Source organism: Leucopleurus acutus, assembly GCF_964270905.1.
Source record: "Leucopleurus acutus genome assembly, chromosome: 4".
NCBI lineage: Eukaryota > Metazoa > Chordata > Mammalia > Artiodactyla > Delphinidae > Leucopleurus > Leucopleurus acutus.
The window spans coordinates 70,408,224-70,433,670 of NC_139146.1; the positions used below are offsets into that span (position 1 = coordinate 70,408,224).

Below are 25,447 nucleotides of genomic sequence, written 5' to 3' on the forward strand. Positions count from 1 at the left end.
ATCACCAAGGCTTCAGTAGGAATTCGGTGTGGGAAAAGGAAGTATCTTTCTGAACCAGTTGGCAAAGAAAACCATTCTCATACCTGCATTTTCTCTCCTGAAGACAATAGAAAAATAAATCAATAAAAATTGTTTCATAAAAGAGAGGCCAACTAACATTATGCATTTGCCTAAAGTACACAGGGTCACAGATTCACTAACTTAAAACAGCCCCAGTTAGAAGCCAAAGGATAAATAAGAGCAATCAGTATTGCTGTCTGGCTCCTACTTCTCCCTGGGTTTCCTTTTGAAAAAAAACAGGCAAGGGGGAACATTTTCCAATATAATTTTTTATAGGTGAAAACTATTCAAATACGATATGTTTATGCATTTTGCAAGTTTGGCAACGTGAAACAGATTACCTCTTTTGTGTTCATTCCTTCCTGGCACCATACATCATCCTGACTCATGCCTTAACCCAATGAAATCAATTCCTTTCTTTTTCCTTTCTCATTTCTAAACCTCATAAGCTGTCTTGCCCATGGATAGCAGAAAGCTTAAGCTTCTTTGGACTTATACTGCATATCTTCAATTGAATCTACAAAAACAGTGAATTTTAATAATTTCCCCAAATTCCTACTCCTATTGCCTTTAACAGGACGTTAGAGGTAGCTACTGTATAATCACAGTAGCCTCTTCTGAACTGCCTTGGGTTATTTTTCTTTTCTGCTTTTCTGTCCCTTATATACAGAATACACGTTTACCTAAACCTTCTCCCTCCCAGTCTAATTCAAAATGAAATGGAAATAAAAATCATAAGCTCAAACCTAAGAAAACTACATTATCTACACTAAAGTTTGAGGATAAGACCATCTCCTTACATTATAGTTGTAATGTGGTGAATTCACACTGTATCAATTCTTTTTCATCAAACTCATTTGTGTACTTCTTCAGTCTTAATTGTATGCCATTTAAAAATCTATTATTATTCCTCCCAGAATGGCTAATCATTTACACAGCACAGCATTAGTTACAGACTGTCCTCTAGGAACTTGACCTAATTCATCCTTTCTGTATCTGATTCCTATTACAGATTTCCACTTCTATGCATTACCCTACCCACTCCTCTTCAACCTTCTAGCAGACATTAAATATAGTTAGTAACTGGACAGGTCATAAGGCAAACTGTCTAAACTGCCCCTATAAAATATGTGGAACCTCTTTTTCCTCCAGACAACATTTCTATATTTAGAGAACAGAAAGTTCTCTAAACATATACCAAGCAATGTGCAGCTTAACCTTAAAAAGTTAACTATAAATGAGCTGCGCGGTGGGGAGAAGGAAATTATAGTGAACAGCAGACACCTTGGAATTAGGATTTTGTGACCTGGGCTTTATGCTGTCACTATCACAGCCTAGTTGTGTGACTACAAACATTCCACCAGATGACCTCCAAGTTCCCTTCCAGTACTAAATTTCAAAGGGATTTAAAGAGATTCATTTGTGTAGGAGATTACCAGAAAGATACAGGAGTCTCATGGCCTCTGTTAACAGAGCCCCACAAATTTAGTTATATTCCTTGTTGCATGTCTTTGGGAGTAAGCCATCTGGTGTAAAGTGAACTGAATTCAAAACTTGTTCACAGTCCTCTAAAAATATATAGAGAACATAGAGTTAAATTTTCAGGCAAGTGGCAAAAAAAAAAAAATTTATGATTTTAGTAATCGTCCACACTACAATATTTCCCTCTAAAAGCACTGGAGAGTCTCATATAACATAATCATCGTGGTCTCTATTTTCAGATATCTGAAAGATGTTGATCCCTTAGACCATTCTCTCTAACTCAGTCAGGAATGGCCATGGAATGCCCCTCCTGAGTGGAAAAGCCAACTTCTAAGCAGCATCTGAGCAGAAATGCTATTGCAGTGCCTTTCCATATTCCTTCCCATCCTAGACGCCATCACTGTCCTGTGTCCTGTAAGAGGAATAGCAGGTATGATTGAGCTCTCAGGTAAGAGGCAGCCACCCATCTATTGGAAAAGATTCCAGGTCTGTTATCCACTCTCTCTGCCCCCACTTCTCCCACCTCCTCCTATCCCCCACTTAAATCATTAAATCTGTCAAATGTTTTAGGCACAGCTATGGCAAAACTGAAAGTTTACTTATTAAATTGCAATCAGCATTTCTAGCTATTCACATTTTTAAAGATGCATCCTAGTGTCTGAACAAGATCCCTAATGAGATTCCTGCACACAGATGTTCATAACTTTTTTTCCTTTTTTAAAAGATACCTTCCATCTCTAAACTTTCATGATTCTCCTGAGAACCCCTGACCATTCAAAACTGTTAGGAGAGTGCCTGGAAATTCCTCCCTTCCACCATAGGCCATTCTATGGATGAGATGGTCTCTTTTTTGTAGAGTTATCCTAATATTCTGCCCCTCGATCTCACACACCCCACAAAACCTTCCTATGTACAGATGTATTCATTACTCCTCTTAAAAGTAGTGAGCTAATAGTTTTCTATTACTGGTTTCCCACACTTTTTTCCTAGTGATGGTTTCATATTTAATTTCATTTTTTTCAAAACAGAGGAAGCATTCCTAAGTCTTCAAATTTTCACCAAGTTGAGATTAGTACTTACTAATATGTATATCAATTAGGATTCATTTAAGTGCAAGTAACAAAAGATACAGCTAAAAGTAACTTTAACAATCAAAATGTTATCTCATATAACAGAAGTAGCGCAGTTACTGGGTTAATTATTTCAATAGCACAGTGATGTCATTCAGGACTCAGGCCCCTTCCCTAACCAGTTCTTAACTCTGTATGTTATCAGCAGCCATTATGGTTGCAAAGCGGCTACACTTATGCACTCATATCAAGTGGAAGAAATAAGGGAAAGCCCTGCCTTGGATTTCTTTTTAAGAGCAAGGACATCTTTCCCAAAAAGCTCCCTCAACAGTCTTCTCTGTTGTCCCATTGGCCAGGGTTGGATAACACATCCATTCCTGAACCAGCCTCCGATAAGAGGAATGGAATTATCATGATTGGCTTACAACACTAACCCCAAGCTGCCCAGTGTCTGGGAAAAAAGGAGGTGGGGTGGGGAATATGTTAACAAAAAGAGGGAAGGGGGCTTCCCTGGTGGCGCGGTGGTTGGCGGTCCGCCTGCCGATGCAGGGGATGCGGGTTTGTGCCCCGGTCCGGGAAGATCCCACATGCCGCGGAGGGGCTGGGCCCGTGAGCCATGGCCGCTGAGCCTGCGCGTAACGGGAGAGGCCACAACAGTGAGGGGCCCGCGTACAACCCCAAAAAAAAAAAAAAGAGGGAAGAATGGCTTTTGGGTAGATATCCAACGATGACTGTCACACGTTGGTCTAAGGCATCAAAAAACACTTTCCCACACATTATTTCCTGGTTTGACCTTCACTACAATGCTGTGAAGTTCAGATGACAAAACCAATAGGTAGAAATAGAGGCTCAAATAGGTTAAATGATTTACCCAAGATCTGATAACTAGTTAGTGATGGAGTTAGTATTCAATCTCAGTTTTTCTTGGCTCCAAAGGCAAAGCTTTTTCCACTCTACTACACTGCCTGGATTTAATCTTTTTAACCTGATGATCCAGGTTGTGGGTAGTTCAAAGATGAGTGGAGAGTAGGAGAAAAGAGAGTGATTTCCTCTCCCAGTATGTAGATACAGTGCCGAGTGAACACTCTTGCTCTTTTTTGTAATCCTTCTCCATCCTTCCTCCATCCTCCACACAAAAGTTTTTCATTACTCTCTTGAGGGAAAGTGTAGGAGGAGCAGCTTGTACAACATCTAAATAGCCTGAAGCGTGCCCCAGTTTGCCTGAGATAGTGCCAGTGTGTAATTATCAATAGATAATTTCACTCAAAATTGTCCATTTAGATAACGAGTTATATAGTCACGCTAATTATGAGGTCTCATGATTCCCATACCTGGAGGATATGGGAAATATTAGCAAGTTAATATTAACACCTTGGAGAAAATATCTTGGCTCCCTATGAATCTTTTATTCATGACTGACCTCCGTCTTCTCCATCACTCATGCTCACTTCATTTCTCATTGTACCCCTCACTCAGCTTCAAGCATGCTAATCCTTACGCTTTCCCTACCCTTCCACTGCAGCGGCCACCTATCATCCCAAAATGTTCTCGTTGCTGTGCTTGAATTTTTACATTTTATCTCCAGCTCAGCCTCCTCCTAACGCCTCCCTAATGAATCCGGCCAACATCAACCAAAAAGCCATCATGAGCAAACTTCCCTCATTCTGTTCACTCTCCCTCTCCCCTTCACCCTCAATTCTTGTGGCCATTTTGTCCAAAGATAGTTACTTCATTTATGTATTTTCCAGTAGTTTTGCAAATAGATGCTCTGCCTCCCTAAATAAAGCGTAAGGTCTTTAAGGGTAAATGTCCCATTTTCTAATTCTTTTGCATTGCCCAAAGCATCTATTATTCTGTCCATTGTAGAGAATCTGTACATGCTGACTGAATAACCTACGTTGCTATATGTAGCAACAGAGAATGTCCATAATGGACATTACTTTCAGAATTATAGATAATACCTTGTGAGGCAGGTGTCCCTGCTACCCTCCCCCAAGTTATTTTAGTCCCATTGAGCCTATGTCTGCAACCTCTAAGTGGATTTTTTTAAATGCAGCCAGAGTTACAACTGAACCCATGTTAGGGTCTGTGCCGAGTGGTCACTGAGATTTTTTCCATTGTTTATGACTATACAAACTGAATCCTAACACCACCATTCTAGAGTCTGCCAGTCTAGCAGACTTGGACTTTCCATGCTAATTACTACTGCTTTTCCTCTATGGAAGAAGGAACGGTTTTATTTGAAGTTTCATTTTTCCCTCGTTTACCCAAGTTTGCCTTGTTAAAAGCCTTTGGATCTAGATTCTACTGGGCGTTTACTCTTGAAGCTGGGACTACACTGCGTAATTGGAACACTCCAATGTGAATCCTAAGAGAGTCCTCCCAGAGAGTATGGCACACCAAATTTCATTTCTGCCAAGAAGTAAATAGAAGGTTTAGAACTATCTAAGGGGGATGGGCAGTTCTTGACATGCACCAACTGTCCCTCAAGACTGCATAAAACAGATGTACAGAGAAATACCTTTTCTGCCCCTCTCCTTTCAGCTGCTAACTTCCCTGTTCTCCTGTTATATATATTTACTTATTTGCATAAAAGATATCATTTGCAAGCCTTACCTCAGAGTGGCAACCAGCCACCCCAGTTTTACTAGATAACATATTTTTCTACTTGATATTTCCCCAAATCCATTGAATTGCAGTGTATCTGCTTTTTCTTTTTTTTAAGCAAATCAATTTCATGTTAATCTGTTGCCTACATCTTTTTGAAATACTCACTGGATAAAGCTTGAACTATTTTCTATTTTGCAACAATGCCACTGAGACATCTTGGGGGAAGCCCCTTGATTATTCTAACTCACTGCAGTGTTGTGGAAAACAGAATCATATACACAAGTGAAATTTCACACTCAGAACATCCACTACTCTTCTAAGTATGGAATACTCCTGATTAGATATGCATATATTCATTGACTGTGTTGCTCAACTCCTTATTTTAGAGAGGGCCAATAACCCTCTTGTTAAAAACTACCATGTGGCATTATTACAAAGTCAAGGCTGCATGAGGATTTTGGAAATTCCAAATGATATAAATGTTTACAAGGGCCAAACTTTTTTTTTGACATCTTTAAGTTTTTTATTTTTGAATGCTAGGCAGCATTTTGTGCCATTGTGATGGGAACCTAATGGCTAATGTGAAATAATGCTGTCATGTCATTTAAAAGGTTAATGAAAATGTAAAGAGGAAACTTTAATACTGCATAAATACAAATAAAACTCTCTTTGAGAGAAACTCATCTGAGTTAGGGTGGCTTGCTTGAAAAATTCTCTTGGCTGTCCATCATCTCTGAATAATTATTTCACTCCTCTGTCTTTACCCAAGGAGACTCAACTTGAGGCAAAGATCTTTACACAGTGATTCAGGAGGTTTGGGAAAGCAGGACTCATTAGGCTAAAGATTGGGAAAATTACTATCCTGCCAGCAATGGAACATCTCTTTGGCTACCACCTCACCTAAACCTTGATTGAATCCAAAAATTAGCTGAACTTTCCAAACCAGTCTCCTGCTATTTTAATTCACAGCACCCTGTACTATATAACTGGATCTTTCAAAAGCAGGTGCTACATGTATACAGAAAGAAATGCATACCTTCCGTTGCCTCTCAAAATCCGTTATGCTAAATTCACCAAATATGTTAGAAGATGTTAAGTGTTTTGTTCCTTGTGTTTTTTAATCTCCACTAATCATTTTGCTGAATTGTCTATTACCCTCCTACTAAATGTGAATTAGCTAATTCCTGAATGGCATTACACAGCTCTTGTAAATAAAATAACCCCTTTTCCCCTCTTTATTTTTCAGCAGGCAGAACTCCTTTAATTACAGAGGTACATAAATTACAATATATTAATGTTCTTTTGCTCTTTTGACATAAGCATCTGCTCTCTTACATAAGCAGATAATACTTTTGTATACCTACCAGACCACTAAAAAGCTCAAGGGCAAGAATGAGTATTTCCAGAAACCTACAGAAATTTTAATGAAATGAGACAGGTTTCACCGATGCCAAGAAAGAAAAGGTAGACTCCTTACTTTTGTAATCCAACTTTCTATTTTGTATCAGTATATACTGTATTTTCTGATTGAAACTGCTGTTCTCTCTAATGAAACTTGTGCTTTTCTGTAGTTGCTTTTTACATTTGAAATCAAAATTTCATACAGTATGCTTGACTTGTACCCTTTCTGTTAGGAATTTGATTAAATATCCTAACCGTTTCATTAATTCCTTTTTACATGCTTAAAGTATTTGACGTTAGGCCTTTGCTATCTCAAAAATGATCTGTGGACAAAATCCATGAAGCCTGGAGACTGTGATTTATACACATGAAAGAAGAAATAGATTTCCCGTTTAGCAGTGAATCAGTGACCAAGAAGCTGTTCAGTGTCTTCTGATTACTGACCCTTTTACCCTTCATGGCCTTTTTTCTACTCATCATTCATTGAGTAATCATGTATTCTTGTAAAATGCAAAATCAACTTACATGCAATCAGGTATGGACACAAGAAATGCTTGTGCTCTCGATTTCAGGACTCACAGTCTCATACCTTAGCACTCACGGGACTGTAGTTTACTGATTATTTTGTTAATAGTGTGGCTTTGCTATAAAATTAAGTTGCTGTTTTCTTTGCTTTAGTACTACAAGATTTTAAATGTTGCAGCAAATGAAAGAAAGAAAACACGTTTGAAGGCTGGTGTCAAAAACCATCAGCTGTACTTACAAAAGCCGTTGTGCAGCTTCTGAAATGAAGTTTATTGCTGTAAATATGTACAATTTATGTTAGCCTGTTTATTCCTAAAACACAAATAAAACTTTTTTTATTAAAAATGCCTACATATAAAAAGCTTACTTTGTACTATGTTTAAAAACATGCAAGATTTCAGGCATATCTTTTTATAATCCTTAAAAATGTTTAGAATTCTGAATATTTCATTTGGGAGCTTTTATTATAAAATTTAATACAAAACAAAATCCCTTTATTTGGAAGAAATTCTTTGCAGTATTATCCAACAATTGGGAGAAAAATGCCAGCACTCTTCCAGGAGCTTATTTCTGTACCACTTTGATTTTTTTTTTTTAATATTCTTTAAGATAACATGCCTTACAAACATTTGAACATATGGAGTGTTTACATATTAGGGAATAAAAAAAGAAGAAATGAAGTTTCCTTGTATTCAAAAACGATGCCTAAAACGGACTTTAATAGCATCCATTTGTGAGGTGCATTATGTCATATTTCTTTTAAAAATCTCCACTGTAAATATGAATAGTAGAGTTGGCCTATTTGTCAGTCTTTCCTAATTTGAAGACTTCCAAACTCTGAACTCATTCTCTCCCTTCACAAATAATATGTTGACAATAAAATAATGAACAGACAAAAGGTGTGAAGTTCATTTATCCGTTAATTGGTGATTAGTAGAATAGCTTTTCAGTAAGAGTCTAAATTCCAGCCTAGAGATGGCTTCAACATTCATCCAGCAACATAACTGGGAATCTGCACTTTACCATCAGAGCCTTGGCCTGCAGAGCTACCAGGGGTTTAGACACCCTACACTTGGCTACTCTTTCCAGAAGACTATGTTATACAACGGGAGAAAGAAATGGCCATCCAGTTTTATTTAAATGAGAAAGTAACAAATATATACATAGCATTTTTAGGATTTGCTATAGGGATTATAAATAAGAAGAAGCTAGCATAAGGTAGGGGTTTGTGTATCTCTGTTGTCACTAGTACCAGCCAAGAATATGGAGAAATTGGAACCCTTGTGCACTTTTGGTGGGAATGTAAAATGATGTCATGGCTATGGAAAAAAGTATGGAGATGTCTCAAAAAATTGAAAATAGAACTACCATGTGATTCAGCAATCCCACTTCAAGGTATTTAGCATAAATAATTGGAAACAGGCTCTCGAAGAGATATTTGCACTCCTGTGCTCACTGCAACATTAGTCACAATAACCAAGAGGTGAAAACAACTTAAACGTCCGTCGACAGATGAATGGATTTAAAAAAAATGTGGTATATACATGTAATGGAATATTATTCAGCCTTTAAAAAAAAAAGAAGGAAATCCTGAGGACATTATGGTAAGCATATGGAATATGGTAGCTATAGAAGGACAAAGGCTGCGTGATTCCACTTACGAAGTATCAGAAGTAGTCAAATTCTTGAAGCAGAAAGCAGAATGGGGATTGCCAGGGACTGGAGGAGGGAGAAATAGGGAGTTGCTGTTCATGGATAGAGTCTCAATGCTGCACAACAATGTATATACATGTTAACAATACTGTTAACAATACTGTACTGCAGACAAACATTTAAGAGAGTAGATTTCATGTTATGTTTTTTGCCACAATTTTAAAAAAAGAAAGAAATGCAAAGTGGTATAGCCACTTTGAAAAAGTTTGACAGTTTCTTATAACATTAAACATTGTTGTGCAAAACTGGGGCTTCCCTGGGGGCAGAGTGGTTGAGAATCCACCTGCCAATGCAGGGGACACAGGTTCGAGCCCTGGTCCGGGAAGATCCCACATGCCGTGGAGCAGCTAAGCCCATGCACCACAACTACTGAGCCTGTGCTCTAGCCCGTGAGCCACAACTACTGAGCCCGCGTGCCACAACTACTGAAGCCCATGCACCTAGAGCTCATGCTCTGCAGCAAAAGAAGCCTCCATAGTGAGAAGCCCGCGCACCACAACAAAGAGTAGCTCCCCCGCTCCACAACCAGAGAAAGTCCACGTGAAGCAACAAACACCCAACACAGCCAAAAATAAATAAATAAAACAAATTTATTTTTTAAAAAAACACAGTTGTGCAAAACGATCCAACAACCACATTCCTAGGTATTGTTCAGTTAGTTTCAAAACTTATGTCCACCTAAGAACTTGCCTGTGCATGGTTACAACAGCTTTATTCATAATTGCCCCCAAAATGAAAAGAACCTATTTCCTTCAACAAGTGAATATAAACGGTGGTACACCTATACAATGAAATACTTCTCAGACGGAAAACAGAAATGAGTTATTAAGGCAAAAAGACCTGGAAGAAAAGCATACTGATAAGTGAAAGAAGCCAGTCTGAAAAGACTACACACTACATGATCCCAACTACACGACATTCCAGAAAAGGGAAAGCTATAATGACATTAAGAAAAATCACTAGTTGTCTGGGGTTCTGAGGAAGATGGAGAGGGATGATTAAGTAAAGCATAGGGGATTTTTAGGGTGTTGAACTATTCTGTGGAGTCAGTACATGTGTTAGTTCACAACCTCAGGAGTTTCCCAAGTGTAATCGGAAACCAGCCCCCACCCATGCAGGGCAAGGATCTCTTGCCCTGTGAGAGGTGAACCACTCCAGATTAGTAGGTAGTGGTTTTAACAAGAAAGGCAACGTCCAAGACTTGCCTTGGGCGGCCACCAAAACAAGTAGATCTCTGCCTCAACCCACCCAAGTCTTAAAAGCTTACATAGAAGCCTTAACTGGATTCAGTCACATATACAGTCCAGAGAGTCTCAATACCACATTATCACCTCTGGGCAGGATCCTTGGGGCAGCTTGTGGGAGTGGAGAAAACAAGTGGAATGCACATTCCAAGGACAGGGGAGGGGGCAAGGAGCCTCCTATTGCCAGGGTCCAGCTCACGGGTCAACAGCTGGCCACATCCTCTCGATGACCTCCCCCAACAACATGACATTAGGCATTTGTCAAAACTCAGAACTGTTCAACAAAAAGAATACACCTTAATGTATGCAAATTTAAATCTAAGAAGCTGGGGGATCCCAGCAAGGAAGACAGATTACAGCAAAAAATCTCACTATTACAAATGTATAAAACAACCTCATGAAGGGAGTGGGGAGGAGAGGTACTGACCCAAGTAACTTGGAAATGAGTGGAGTCTGTGAGACTAAAGGCAAAAGAAATAAATCCTTCCTGGGAAGAAAAAGAAAATTTCCCCCTCCCACACAGGGGTACAGATTAACAACCTTGACTGCTATATATATTCCGGAATGAATGGTGCATGGGGGGATTCAGGTTTCTCACTGCTGGAATGTGAATTCACAGATAAGGGAGGGTAGCAGGCTAGAATGATCCCTGTCTAATGAAGCAGAGTTGGAGACATCAGGAGGAACTCATGTGCAGCTTAATATACAGATGATTATATAAAGAAGTATTTATAGATATGTGTATATACCCAGGTTAGTTTACATGCATGGATTTCTTTGTTCGGTCAGCTGAGAGGGCCCCAAAAAACAACAATGAGCACACCCAGCTTGGTTTCCAATACCATTCTTCAATAAACTGAACCAGGGCTTCTTGGAGAAATGGTTGATTCCAGGACTGGGAAGGAAATTGACAAGATGAGCGTGGAGCATCTAGTATTGCCAGGAAGTTAGGGAGATAATATAAAATAAATAAATAAAATCCACCTCAAGGGTATGTCAAAGGACAAAGGAGCCAAGTGAAGAGCTCCAAATGGCCAAAGCTGAAACAATTTAAGTAATAAGTAATACTGGATTATAACCCAAAGTATAAAATAAATATCCATGAGTCCATACTATATAAATGATTAAATTAATTAATAAAGAGACAAATCTATGTGGAAGAATTCCAAAGCATTTATGTAACTATTCGGACCTCAAGGAGAGGGAGCCTAATTCCTTAAGTCTGGGTTGTACATAGTGGCTTCCTTCCAAAGAGGACAGTATGGAAGAAGGAGAAATAAAGAATAACTTTACAGTGAAGAAACTTGACAAACACTACCTCCGCTGGGTGATCAAGGTCAATGTCAATTCATAAATACTGTTAAGAGTCTGTACCCTTGAGATGATGTGATGTAAATGGCACTTTACCTCTGTGATCTTCCTGCCCAAAACCCACAAGCCCAGTGTACACAGGAGAAAATTATTAAATTCCAATAGAGGGGCATCCTACAAAATATCTCACCCATATTCCTCAAACTATCAAGGTCATCAAAAACAAGTATGGGAAATGATCACAGCAAGAGAAGCCTAAGGAGACATGATAAATATGAAATGGAATCCTGGAAGAGAAAAAGGACATTAGGTAAAAACTTAGGAAATCTAAATAAACTATGGAATTTAGTTAATAATAATGTATTGATATTAGTTCATCAATTATAACAAATGGACCATACTAATATGTTAATAACAGTGGAAACTGGATGTGGGGTATATGAGATCTCTTTGTACTATCTGCTTCATTTTTCTGTATATCCAAAACTGTTCTAAAAAAATAAACTATTTACAAAAAAAAGAAAAAAAAAGATAAGCCACAGATTAGGAGAGAATATTTAAATACTTTCAAGGCATATATGTGATAAAGACTTGTATCCAGGCTATATAAAGAATTCCCAAAACTCGGAACAATCCAATTTAAAAATGAGAAACTGATCTGGACACTTCACCAAAGAAGATGTACAGACAGCAAATAAGCACATGAAAAGATACTCAACATCATTAGGGAAATGAATATTATTAAAACAACAATGAGACACCACAACACACCTAAGAACAGCTGAAATTAGAAAGACTGACCATACCAAGTGTTAGCGAGGCGGTGGAGGTGGAACTCTCATAGACTGTGGTATGGAATGTAAAATGTAAAAATCACTTTGGAATAGAGTTTGGCAGTGAAAAGATAAACATACACCTACCACATGATCCGGCCATTTCACTCCTAAGTATTTACTTCCAAAAGAAAGCATATGTCCATACAAAGACACATACAAGAATGTTCATAGCATTCTGTGTATTGTAACAGCCAAAAACTGTTAACAACCAAAACATCCATTAACAGGTGAACAGATAAACAAATGATGGTGGAATTCTACAACAGAATACTTCTCAACAATAAAAAGGAATGAACCACTGATATATGCAGTATCATGGATGAACTTAAAATAATACTGAAAGAAGCCAGATCACACAAAAAAAGAACATACTGTATGATTCCATTTATATTAAACTCCGGAAAATGGGAACTCATCTATAACGGCAGGACGCAGCTCAGTGGTCGTCTGGGGGTAAAGGGCGCAGGAGTAAGGATTACAAAGGAGTAGGACGACACTTTCAGGAGTGACTGGTCGTTCACCACCTTGAGGTGACGCTTTCATGGGTGTGCAGACGTCAAAACTGATCAGACTGCCCACTTTAAATATGTGCAGTCTATATCAGTCAGATTTCAATAAAGCATTTACATATGGTAATGTAGTAATAACGTAGTGAGAGAAGGACTAAGCAGAGTAAGGTTTTTCCCTTCTCAAAGGAAGGACTTTGTGGAGGGTTGAAATTCTGAAGGACCCTATATCAGTATTATTGCAAGTGCTCGCCTACAAACTGTTACTGGTCCACAATGACATAAGGAATTTGCACAAGAAGGTAAAACAACTACCTCCCAAAGCACGCTGGTTAGTTCAGCTGATTTTTTTTTTTTTCCTGGCCAAAATTTCTCAGTGAAGAAAGAAGTATATTGATGAACATTGTGGCACAAGCTCCACATCTAATCACTAAGCTGTAACAAACAGTTCACAGAGTGGCATTAGCCTACAGACACGTTTTGAGTAGCACCGTCTGAACTGCACTCACTTTTATTAATCTCACTAAGCCTACCCTCATCTGTATGATGAGAATAAGAGGGAATGCTCTGGACACCTCGAATAATAATCTGATGCTCTAATGAATTATAAATCTTGCAAAAATCAGGTACCAATGATGTGTTATTGAGTTATGTAGAAAGTCATCTGAAATAAAGCAATATATAAAAATAAAATATTTTTTATTTGCTCAAAATGCTTGTTTTTAAAGTTAACTGAAATTAAAAATGGTCTGTTTTCCAATGAAGTTGTTAACATCCAAAACTTCATTAAGAGTTTGTAACAAATTAAGAGTTTACAACAAATGTGGTCTATATACAGTCTTAGCTGACATTTTGATAGTAGTGTATACTCTATACAGTGACATGTATTCTTTTTATCAGAGCATACTCTCCTGATCAGACACAGAAATACAGAAGTTACAGTGTTATTTTCATTTTTATCTATGTTCTAATATGAGATTTTAGTTTCTAGAATTCAAAACTCAAAATCGTTCACACAGATTTAGCGTTTTTTCATGTCTGGAGCACTTCTCTAAGAAATTTTACATTTTATAAACTTTCCTTTGAAATACGAGAAAAACATGGAATCTCCTGAGTTATAGATATAGCTTATACATTCTTTAAAAGTTATTTTTTTCAAATATCACAAATTAACCATATATATCATAATAAACATCCTTGCTATTCACATAGTTCTTTAAGCAATATTCAAGTATATTTGTGCTTGTAAGTTTCCATTATTTTAGAGCCTACTTTTAGCTTTCAATAAAACTGTATATCTGTAAAGGTTTCTCAAATATGTAATAAATGAAGCAAAACAGTCATTATGAAAATATAAACTGCTATTATAGCCTTTTCATCTTTCATGTTTTTATGCATTTCTTGTCAACCATATAATTTCCTGTTCTTTAGGGAAGTTGATAAATTGTTGTCTTTGTAATCTCAACACTGCTGCTTTCTCAGCAGGCCATAAGAGTATATCACAGGTTTCCTAACACATGGTATTCACTCTGCCGTATCAGTTGTAGCAGTGGAATCCGATAATATTGGTATTCATCACTTCCAGTTATTTCAACTGCAGGACCACCTTAAAACACAAAGGGAGGGAAGGGTGGGAATCAGGTTATCCCAGAATGATGCCAGTATCTGCTGAATGAGATGCTCTGAAATCTCTGAAGAAGGGGCTGGAGAACTGACAAGTACAATGCACGGAAGGCACAGGTCTGCCAGGATCCATGCTTCAGACTCATCTAACATTTACACCAGGCTCTGCCACACACGTCTCCAGACTTGTAGCCTCAGCCAAAGGCAAGCCAGGCTACCAGTTTGTTACTGGGCACGTGGACCAGTCATCAAGGCACCACGATGGCCGAGTGACTGCAGAGTACGGAGGGAAGATGAAGTATACCAGAGTTTCAAAAAGATCGAGCCAAGATGGGTTAGTGGCAAGAGAGGTTGGTAAGAATAACTGACTTTAATCCTTGAGACACGATCACTAGAGACGACGCTCGGCAACAAGGAAAGGGACATACGCAACGTAGGGAATTAGGTCTTCCTCACGGCAGCAGTTTCTACTGTCTAAATATTATTTTTCACATTAGTTAAACACTCGGAATTGTTACTGTTACTTAGCCATTCCTTTGTAAATGTAAAGCTTTTGGTCCTTCATTAGCTCTATTTTGTCTCAAGCTGATTTCTGTCATAATAACTACAAACCATATTTTGTCTCTGGTACTTAAAGCGATTTTCTACCATTTGTCCAGTAAATAAGACAATCTTTTCTTCAAGATCATTAACTATTATTAATCATTAAATGTCTTCAGAAAAATTTTTTTACCATTAATGAGCACTGGAGCAAAACAAATCTAGCTGTTATTCTTTAAAAAAAAATAACCACTTGATAAATTATGTTCTATTAATGTAAATTAAATTTATAATTAATGTAATATCTAAAACTAGAGAAGAACATATCAAAGTATCTTCTGTGCTTGACATAAAATATCAGGAACAAAAGAAATATTAAACATAAATGATTAGTTTTTCTTATATTGCTCTAATGGTATCAGAAATTAAATATTTTGAACCATACCAAAAAATTAAAACACATACCTTATTAGCTGCTTCCAAGGAATTTATTAGATTCTGCAGCTCTTCTTTACTCATTTCAACAGAATACGGCTTGACTTCACCATTTTCTTTCACATCTAGCTGAAGGTTTAAAAGTGGCATTTGTAGTGTAGCAATCTTGTCACTAGAAAGTGCAAGCTGTTTAAAATGAGAAAAATACTAATTAGTAAGTAGTATTAAAAAGGAATATATTACATATGCATCAGAGCTTACAAACAACACATTAGAAAAAAGAGTACTCCTGTTTGCTATGAAGTACAGGGAAATGTGAAAGGAATAAAAGAAATTAAACCCATGCCAAACCAGCATATATCTGAAGAATAGAAAAAGAAAAGAGAGAAAGTAGTTTAGGGGAAAAAGACAAGCAGTCAGGATTTTATGGTAGGAGGAGAAATCTAGAGCAGCGTTATGGCTGGGAAGTACTGAATGGGTCCAATGCATCAAGAAACAGAATTTTAAAGAAGTGTAACGATAACAATAGGATGAAAGTCCGTGTACAAAGATAAAACTAAAAACACCGTTAAGTCTCAGAAATTAAGATGCTTAAATAATGAGCAGATAACTCTCTATTAAACTATTGAAAAATGTTATCAAGATACCATCTTTGATCAGAGCCACTCAACAAAAACATAGGACACTTTTACCTCTTCTACTTTCTGTCTAGAGGAAATGGAAGAACCAACTGTCGACGATACTAAAGCTTTTTGAAACAATCATCATAGCTTCACTGGCAGATGGCAAAGAGAAACTCAGTTTTCCTGGAATCTGAGCCAGTAACCCCACAATAACTGAATTTTGGAGTGCTACCACTTGCAGAAGTTTACTTGGGCAATAGTAAAGGACTCCCTCCCTGACAACCAACCTCAAAGGATCCCCCTTGTGGTGCATACACTACAGGACCAAACAAACCTTCACGTAGCTCCTCCATCCTCTCTCCAAAATACAGGACCCATAATATCTGAGAAAGCATCACCTTCAGGTTGTCCACCTCATCAATAATTTTCCTCAATATTGCCAGTAAGTGTTTCCCAGCCTATGTTTGAGTACCAGCTATGAGAAGGAGTGTGCTAACTCAAAAAGAGGTTAAAATAATTTTCAGGGCTTCCCTGGTGGCGCAGTGTTGAGAGTCCACCTGTCGATGCAGGGGACGCAGGTTCGTGCCCCGGTCCGGGAAGATCCCACATGCCGCAGAGCGGCTGGGCCCGTGAGCCATGGCCACTGAGCCTGCGCGTCCGGAGCCTGTGCTCCGCAACGGGAGAGGCCACAGCAGTGAGAGGCCCGCGTACCGCAAAAAACAAATAATAATTTTCAGATACGTATAGTGGTTAAATTATTATTTCTTAGGTTGAATTGAAACCTATCTTATTACAAATCATATACTTTAGCCTTTGTCCTATTCGCCAGAGCCACAGAGTACATATCTATTCCTTCATCTACATGACTTTTAGTCCTTTAATGACTTAAAGCTTTACTTAATTAATTATACTTGTAATTTATTATACATGGTTTAGATGTCTGCAGTGCACTTACTGATGCCCAAGTTAACACAAAAGATGTAATTTTCATTATCTTTGATACACTTTTAGGAAAATGTATTCTCAAAAATACAGAAATTTTAGATATATATTACAAAAAATAAATCTATTCAAAAAATGAAATAAAAAGCATAAATACTCAAATAAATACATTCTCACCTTTAACTGCCAATCAAAATCCTGTAGCTGTGAAGAGGAAATATCAACTATTTCTTCCAACAGAGCCTGCTTGATTTCATCTTTCCTACTTTTTAAGCATTTCATGATAGCTTCTTGATGAGATGAATTCAACTGATCCAACTGCTGAGATATCTATGAAAATAAAAATAGATGGTTAGAAAATAAGTGAAAGGGCCTTTCTGTTTATTTTTTTAATTTTTATTGGAGTATGGTTGCTTTACAATGTTGTGTTAGCCTCCACTGCACAACAAAATGCATCAGCCATACACATAGAGATATCCCCTCCCTTTTGGACTTCCCTCCCGTTTAGGTTACCCCAGTGCATTAGGCAGAATTCCCTGTGCTATACGGTATGTTCCCATCATTTGTCTATTTTATACATAGTATTGATAATGTATACGTGTCAATCCCAGTCTCCTAATTCCTCCCACCCCACCCCTTCCCCCCTTGGTATCCATACATTTGTCCTCTACGTCTCTGTCTCTATTTCTGCTTTGCAAATAAGACCACCTATACCACTTTTCTAGATTCCACATATACGCGTTATTATACGATATTCGCTTTTCTCTTTCTGACTTACTTCACTCTGTATGACACTCTCTAGGTTCATCCACGTCTCTACAGATGACCTCATTTCACTCCTTTTTATGGCTGAGTAATATTCCACTGTATACATGTACATCTTCTCTACCCATTCCTCTTTTGATGGACATTTAGGTTGCTTCCATGTCCTGGCTATTGTAAATAGTTCTGCTATGAACACTGGGGTGCATGTGTTTTTTTGAATTATGGTTTTCTCTGGGTATATGCCCAGTAGTGGGATTGTTTGGTCATATGGTAGTTCTATTTTTAGTTTTTTTAAGGAACCTCCATACTGTTTTCCATAGCAGCTGTATCAATTTACATTCCTACCAACAGTGTATGAGGGTTCCCTTTTCTCCACACCCTCTCCACCATTTATTGTTTGTAGATTTTTTGATGATGGCCATTCTGACCAGTGTGAGGTGATACCTCCTGGTAGTTTTGATTTGCATTTCTCTAATGATTAGTGATGCTGAGCATCTTTAGGGCCTTTCTGTTTAAAATGTAAACAACAGTCACACTCTCACATACCCTTTAAAATAGTAGTATCAATAAATGAAAAAAAAAACTTCTATAACCATGAAACAATAAGATGAGGATGCATAACCAATAAACAAGAGGTTTTAACAAATTTTTGCAAAACAGAAAGTAAAAAGGGCTGACCAGTGAAGCAGAATAAGAGTGAATACACTTGGAAACCACTAAAGCTGGTATACCTATATTAATGTATCAGAAAACAGACTTTAAGAAATAGAGCAGGATAGCAAAAGGGTTGCTCAGCAGAAATACATAACAATCATAAATGTGTGTGCACGTAATAACACCACTTCAAAATATATAAAGCACCAAAACTTGGCAGAAAAAGAGAAATGGGTAAATCAACTTTCATAATTAGAGATGTTAACAAACCTCTCAGTAACCGATAGAAAGAGACAAAAAAATCAGTAAAAATATAGCATTGAAAAACATTTTCTGCTTAACCTAACTACACATAGAACACTACACCCTACGATTGCAGAATACATATTATCTTCAAGTGTATATGGGACATCCCCCAAAATGAAACATACGCTGAGCCATGTCGCAAATCACAACAGATTTCAAAGGACTGGAACCATACTATTTATATTTTTGAGCCACTGTGTAATTAAATCATAACTGGAAAAAAATTCCAACATCTGAAAATTAAGCAACATGGTAACACAGTACTAAGTGACAAAAGAAATAAATCTTGCACAAACTTTCAGAGAAAAGGGAAAAAAAAACAAAACAAACAACTTCCTAATTCATTCCATGAGACCAGAATAAAACTTTATATTCTGAAAAAAAAAATTATAGGAAAAAAAAATTATGGGCCAATATCACTCAAATATAGATGGAAAAATCCTAAACAAAATATTGGCAAATCAAACCAAAAGATACATTAAAAAAGATAATACATCATGACCAAGTTGAGTTTATTTTGGCAACGTAAGGTTAGTTTAACATTCAAAAATCAATGCAAGGCATCACATTAACAAAATAAAGGTGAAAATAATAAATTCAGGAAAAAAGCATTTGATAAAATTCAATACCTATTAATGATAAAAATTCTCAGCAAAGAAAGAATTGTAGGAAGCTTCTTTAATCTAATCACGGATACCCATAAAAATCATACAGCTGACACACTAAATTGTGAAATAGTGAACACATACATTCTCTGTAAGGTCAGGAACAAGGCACTGCTTTTTTTTCCCCAAAACTGTCCTGAAAGTATAAGCCAGTGCAATAAGAGGGGAAAAAAAGAAATAAAAGGTACTAAAATTGAAAAAGAAAATGATTGCATACAAAAAAAATCCAAAAAAATTTATAAACCATTATATATAAATTTAGAAAGACTGTTGGACACAAAGTATATAAAAATCAACACTGTTTGCACATACTAGCAATATGCAATTGGAGAGCAAAATTAAAGAACATCAGAAACATCAGTTACTTAGAAATAAATCCAACAAAATATTTGCAAGACCTCTACACTGAAAACTACAAAATATTAGAGCAAAACTGAAGTTAATCTAAATGAATGGAAGGTTATACCATATTCATAGATCAGAAGGCTCAGTACTGTTAAGATGTCAATTCTCTCCAAAACAGTCTAGAGATTCAGTGCAATCCCATGCTATGCACTTAATGTCCCCTAAAAATTCATGTTAAAACTCTGACCTTCGGGCTTCCCTGGTGGCGCAGTGGTTGAGAGTCCGCCTGCTGATGCAGGGGACATGGGTTCGTGTCCCGGTCCGGGAAGATCCCACATGCCGCGGAGCGGCTGGGCCCGTGAGCCATGGCCGTTGAGCATGCTCGTCCAGAGCCTGTGCTCCGCAATGGGAGAGGCCACAACAATGAGAGGTCCGCGTACCGCAAAAAAAAAAAAAAAACCTCTGACCTTCAAGATGATATCAAGAAATGGGGCCTTGGGCCTTGGAGAGGTAATCAGGTTTGGATGAGGTCATGAAGGTGGGACCCTCATGATGGGATTAGTGCACTTATAAGAAGCACCAGAGAGTTTGCTTTCTGTCTCCACCCCTACCCCACAGCCATGTGAGGACACAGTGAGAAGGCAATCATCTGCAGCAAGGAAAAAAGCCCTCACCAGGGACCAGAATCAGCCGTACCTTGACTTTGGACTCCCTAGACTCTAGAACTGCAAGAAATTAATTCCTGTTATTTAAGCTACTCACTCCAAGGTATTTTGTTGTGGCAGCCCAAGCTAATACTCCCCATCAAAATTCCAGCAGGTTTTTTGGTTAAAACTGACAAGCTGATTTTAAAATGCACCTGAAAATACAAAGGATCTAGAGTAACCAAAGCAATCTTGAAGAAACACAAGGTTGAAGCTCTTCTACTACCAGATATCAAAACTTAATGTAATATAGCTTTAATTCTACAATGATTAAGACATTGTGGTATGGGCAAACATAGACAAACAGACTAATGGAGTGAAAAAAGAGTCCAGATAGAGAACCATACATATATGGTCACCTGATTTCCGAGAAAGGCTGCACAGCAATTCTATGGGGCAAGGATGGTCATTTCAATAAATGGTACTAGGTCAAGTGAATATCATATGGAAAAATTTGAATTTGACCCCTACTCCATACACAAATATTAATTCAAAATGCATCAGTGACATAAATGTAAAAGCTAAAACAATCAAGCTTCTACAAGAAAGCATCCAAAAACATCTTCATGGCTCTGGCACAAGTATTTCTTAAACACAGCATTAATATCACTGACCATCAAAAGAAATACTGACAAATTGGACTTGATTAAAATACAGAACTTATATTCACCAAAAGATACTATTAAGAGACTGAAAAGGCAAGTAACATAAAAGATATTTAAAATACATATATCCAAGAACTCATATTCAGAATATCATCGAAATCAAAATGACAAACATACATAACTCCATTTTTTTCCCAAGTAGGCAACCTACACAAACATGGCCAAATGACTTTAGACAAAGGTACAAAAGCAATTCAATGGAAGGATACCCCATGACCCTGCAATTTCACTTCAAGATGTTTATCCTAGAAAAAGCTGGCCCATGTGTGTACAAAAAGACACATACAAAATGTCTGTAGCAGCACTATTCATAATAATGAAAGAGGCAATGACCCAACTATTCATCAGTAGGGGGATAGAAAAATAAGCCCTAGTAATTCCTATCATCAAATACTACAAGGGGTTAAAATACATAAACCAGATCTACATTTATGAACATTGGTAAATCTAAAACGCAATGCTGCAGAAAAATTACAAATAGATACAAACATTACCATTGACAAGTTACACATTTAAACAGCTCAAATAATTGTATATATTGCTTAAAGATGCAAATATTCACACAATATAGAATACAAAACACGCACACAACTTCACAAGTGGTAATCTCTAGGGGGAGGGTGATATTTATGTGTATCTGTCATGCCTTGTTTCTAAAACACACACAAACCTGAAATACATAAAATAAAATTTTAACAACTATTTAATTGTGGTAATGGGAATATAGGTGTCAGTTATATAACTTTCAGTTTTCTTCTATATGACTTAAATGTTTCACAATTTTAAAATATACAAACAACCAAAAACAAAACTACAAAAATCCAGAACTTGCAGATTTTCCACTTACAATTATGAGGTTTTTATTGCTATCTATTATACACTTAATAATGATGGCCCTTGTTTTATATAGTGCCCTGAAGACCAATTTAATAAAAAAAAATCTGAATACAAATTATTTATTATTTATCATAAGGTATATAAATTTGGAATGAAGTTACCTCTTCATCAGATAAATTTTTACCAACTACAGCTTTGAAAAAGTTGGTAATGTCTTCTAGAACATGCATCCATTCTGTTGAATCCCAAACACTGTGATAATCCTGGTAGAGAGGATAAGTTCGGCCACAAATGCCATCAATTATTTTATGAAGAAGCTAGAGAGAAGAAAAAAGAGAAATAAATGTAATTATAAGTAAAATTATAAAACAGATTTATCTTCCTCGTAGCACATAAATGGTGTTGGGAGAAGTTCATGTTACCTTCAGGAGCAGCTGAGATTGAAAAGCAACTATCCTTAACATTATTTTATTAATTAAAAGTTAGAGGGCTTCCCTAGTGGCGCAGTGGTTGGGAGTCCGCCTGCCGATGCAGGGGACACGGGTTCCTGCCCCGGCCCGGGAAGATCCCACATGCCGCGGAGCGGCTGGGCCCGTGAGCCATGGCCGCTGAGCCTGAGTGTCCGGAGCCTGTGCTCTGCAACGGGAGAGGCCACAACAGGGAGAGCCCCGTGTACCGCAAAAAAAAAAAATTAGAGCTTCACACACACACACACAGACTTTCTGTAATTGTCCACCTTCAGAAGCTAAAATAATTTTATAGATACACTGTTTCTCCAACGTTCCTGAAAGGAAGATGGTGAGTGTACAAGTTTCTCCTTGGGATTCCTTAGACATCGGATTTATACCAATAACGAAAAAACAAGGTATGACTCTTAGATCAAAGTCTTTTAACTGTAGATCTACACACCTCTTCTCTCCGTTTTCCACAACACCCACACTTATTTCTTTTGGTCCAAAAAAAGCCCTCGGTGCCTTTCTTTCTTTTTTACATTCCTTTCTCTCTACCCTACCTTAATGCCAGCAATGGAAACCCTAACACATATATAACTAAACAAAGTAATTAAGACTGGATTTTGGAACAAAACTGTCTAGTCTGAATCCTATTTCCACTACATACTAGTTTTGCCAAGTTATTTAAACATTCTGTGCCTGTTTCCTCATGTGTAAAACGAGGATATCGTCTATCCCTATAATGTTGTATGGATTGAAGAATACATGCAGATCACTTGGCACACTCCTGGCATTAAACACTGCTTGCCATTGTTATCCTTCATCATCTTATTATTATCATCATCATCACTATTACTACTACTACTACGGTACTACGTTCCATGCCTTTAACATATATTAACTGAGTACGTACTATACCAGCACTATTCTAGGCAAATGATAAATATGGTTTTCCTTCTCAAGGGATATTTGTGTCTTGTAAGAAGCATACTTGAACCCAAACAACTTGGAAATGCATTTAAGCAGCAAGGCTTCCAACTCTTTTCTCCTGGATCATATTCCAGTCCATTTTAAGCAGTAACTCCTCTATAAACACCACACATATCGGAACAGAGATGAGCAACTGGTGACCCTACTTCCAAATGTTGGCTAAAGCACTATGTGAACAGAAATTTTATTTATCATAAATTAACCAACATTTTCAACTTGAAATTCATTCAAAATTCTCTACCTATATTTCACCTTATCCCAAACTGTCCCCCATGCTAAAACAAAACTCAGAACTCAAACTGAAAAAATAAGAGTGCTATCCTTTTGGAATATATTTTTTAAATTAAGTCACAAATATGTAATGAGCACTTCATTCCAGTTATTAAACAAGTTAATGTAAATACAAAGAAAAATAACTATAACAGCTACCATTTATAAAGCCCGAATTATGTACCAAACACTGTGCTGATCTTCACTGTAACCCTGTGAAGTAAGCCTTGCTATTATCCCCATTTTACAAATGAGGAAACTGAGGATAAATAAGATAAGGTCCTACATATCAGAGCCTCAGTCCATTAGAGAAAACTAATATATCAATAAATAAATGTAATTTAGGATGATAAGAGTTGTAATTCAAGTTTACAGAAGGTACAAAACAGCACAGAGGAAGGAGAGGAAAGTATGTCTTAAAAGGATGAGTAGTTGGCCAAACAGGAGAAGGGTATTTCTAGTCACAAGCAGCTGCATATACAGATAAAAGTGTAAAACCACATGGTGCACTTTGGGAGATGACAGCATACAAAGCTGGAGAGGTGGTGGAGGCCAAATCACAAAGGGCCTTGTATACAGTGCAAAAGAGCCGAAACTTTAATGTGTGTTCAATAGGGAACGAGAGGTTGCAAACCAACCCGCGTCCAGGTTGTAAGTTTTCAAAGACTACGTGGCGACTCCACCCCCCGGCCCGGGTCACTTGGTCCCGGCCGCTTGCGGGAGAGAACAGGCAGTCCCCACTCAGGTGCGGGCGCGGCCCGGCGGGCGTCTGCGTGCAAAGCGCCCGGAGAGGCCACTGGAGGCCGGGTCGCAGAAGTGGCGACCCAAGCCTCGGCCTCCTCAACTCTCCAGGAAACGCAGGGGGCGGGCCACCCGAAATCACTCCCCTTCCTCCTCCTTCCCCTGGGAAGCCGGCACGAGCCCCGCAAACGCGTCCAGGTGGGACCTGCCCCGCACGCCAGGCCTTCCCGGAGCCCGGCCCCGCGCAGCCCCCCCTGGCGCCCTCCTCACCTGCAGGCCCAGCTCGGCAGGAAGCTTCTGCAGCCGCCACAAGGGAACCCCCTCTTCCGGCTCCATCCCTGCGAGTAGCGAGGCTAGGTCACATGACCAGTCCTGGCGTCTCCTTTGAGGCGCGGCTGGCTCACGTGACTCTACCCAGCTGGTCGGGGTGGGCGGGGCGGGCCGGGAGAGGCTGGAGCCCTTGTGCGCTTGCGCAGAGATGGAGGCCTCGCTTTCCCTATGAGTGAGGAAAATACTTTCTGCCCGTTGCGACTTTGAAACGTTTGTTACACACCCTTATGGTATTACGTGGAAGGCATATTCGCGAATCTCTCAAAGCGGTTGGTAACTTTGTTCAGAGTTTTATTAAACTTTCTCTTCACACTTAGAGTTATGGTTATCTTTCATTTTGGGGATTACAGGTGACTTTGATTCCCTTTCAGTTTTTCTAAATTTTCTATTCAAAGTTTTAGTTTTAAATGATTTTATTTAAAATGCTAGATTATGATTCCATCTAGTCCCTTTAATTTTGGCTTGAAAATTAGCCAAATCTTACCTGAACTCATCCCCTTCTTTCAACATCTTGCTAAATGCAAGCAATAACAACCGACATACGCTGATAATAATCTGTCTTCCGATCGCATTGCCTAGAACTAGTCTCAGTTGGCGTAGGTTCTGCCTTCCAAATTGTCAAAGGCAGTGCATAACATGAACCCCAGCTTTCTGGCCTGCCGCCATACACTAAATCAACTACATATTTTAGGTTATGTTACAGTACCTCCCACTCATACCAATTTCTGCGTTGGTCAGAGTAGGTTGACTAACAAAACAACACCAAAATTTTAGTAGCTTAACATCATATTTATTTTTTCGT

At 38.1% G+C, this 25,447-nt stretch overlaps 1 protein-coding gene across 2 annotated transcripts; it reads right to left on the reverse strand.

The window, feature by feature from the left end:
• COMMD8 (COMM domain containing 8) lies at positions 1-24,685 on the reverse strand. 2 transcript variants are annotated; one of them, XM_082838017.1, is made up of 5 exons: positions 24,586-24,685; positions 22,024-22,179; positions 17,099-17,251; positions 15,387-15,542; positions 1-97 (listed from the first exon to the last, which is right to left on the reverse strand). In XM_082838017.1, the coding sequence occupies exons 1-5, from the start codon at positions 24,649-24,651 to the stop codon at positions 2-4; spliced, it is 627 nt and encodes a 208-aa protein (XP_082694143.1). In that variant the 5' UTR covers positions 24,652-24,685; the 3' UTR covers position 1. The 2 variants fall into 2 exon arrangements, with proteins under 2 accessions (XP_082694143.1, XP_082694142.1); XM_082838016.1 differs by lacking the exon at positions 1-97 and adding an exon at positions 13,471-14,364.
• Between the last annotated feature and the right edge of the window lie 762 nt (positions 24,686-25,447).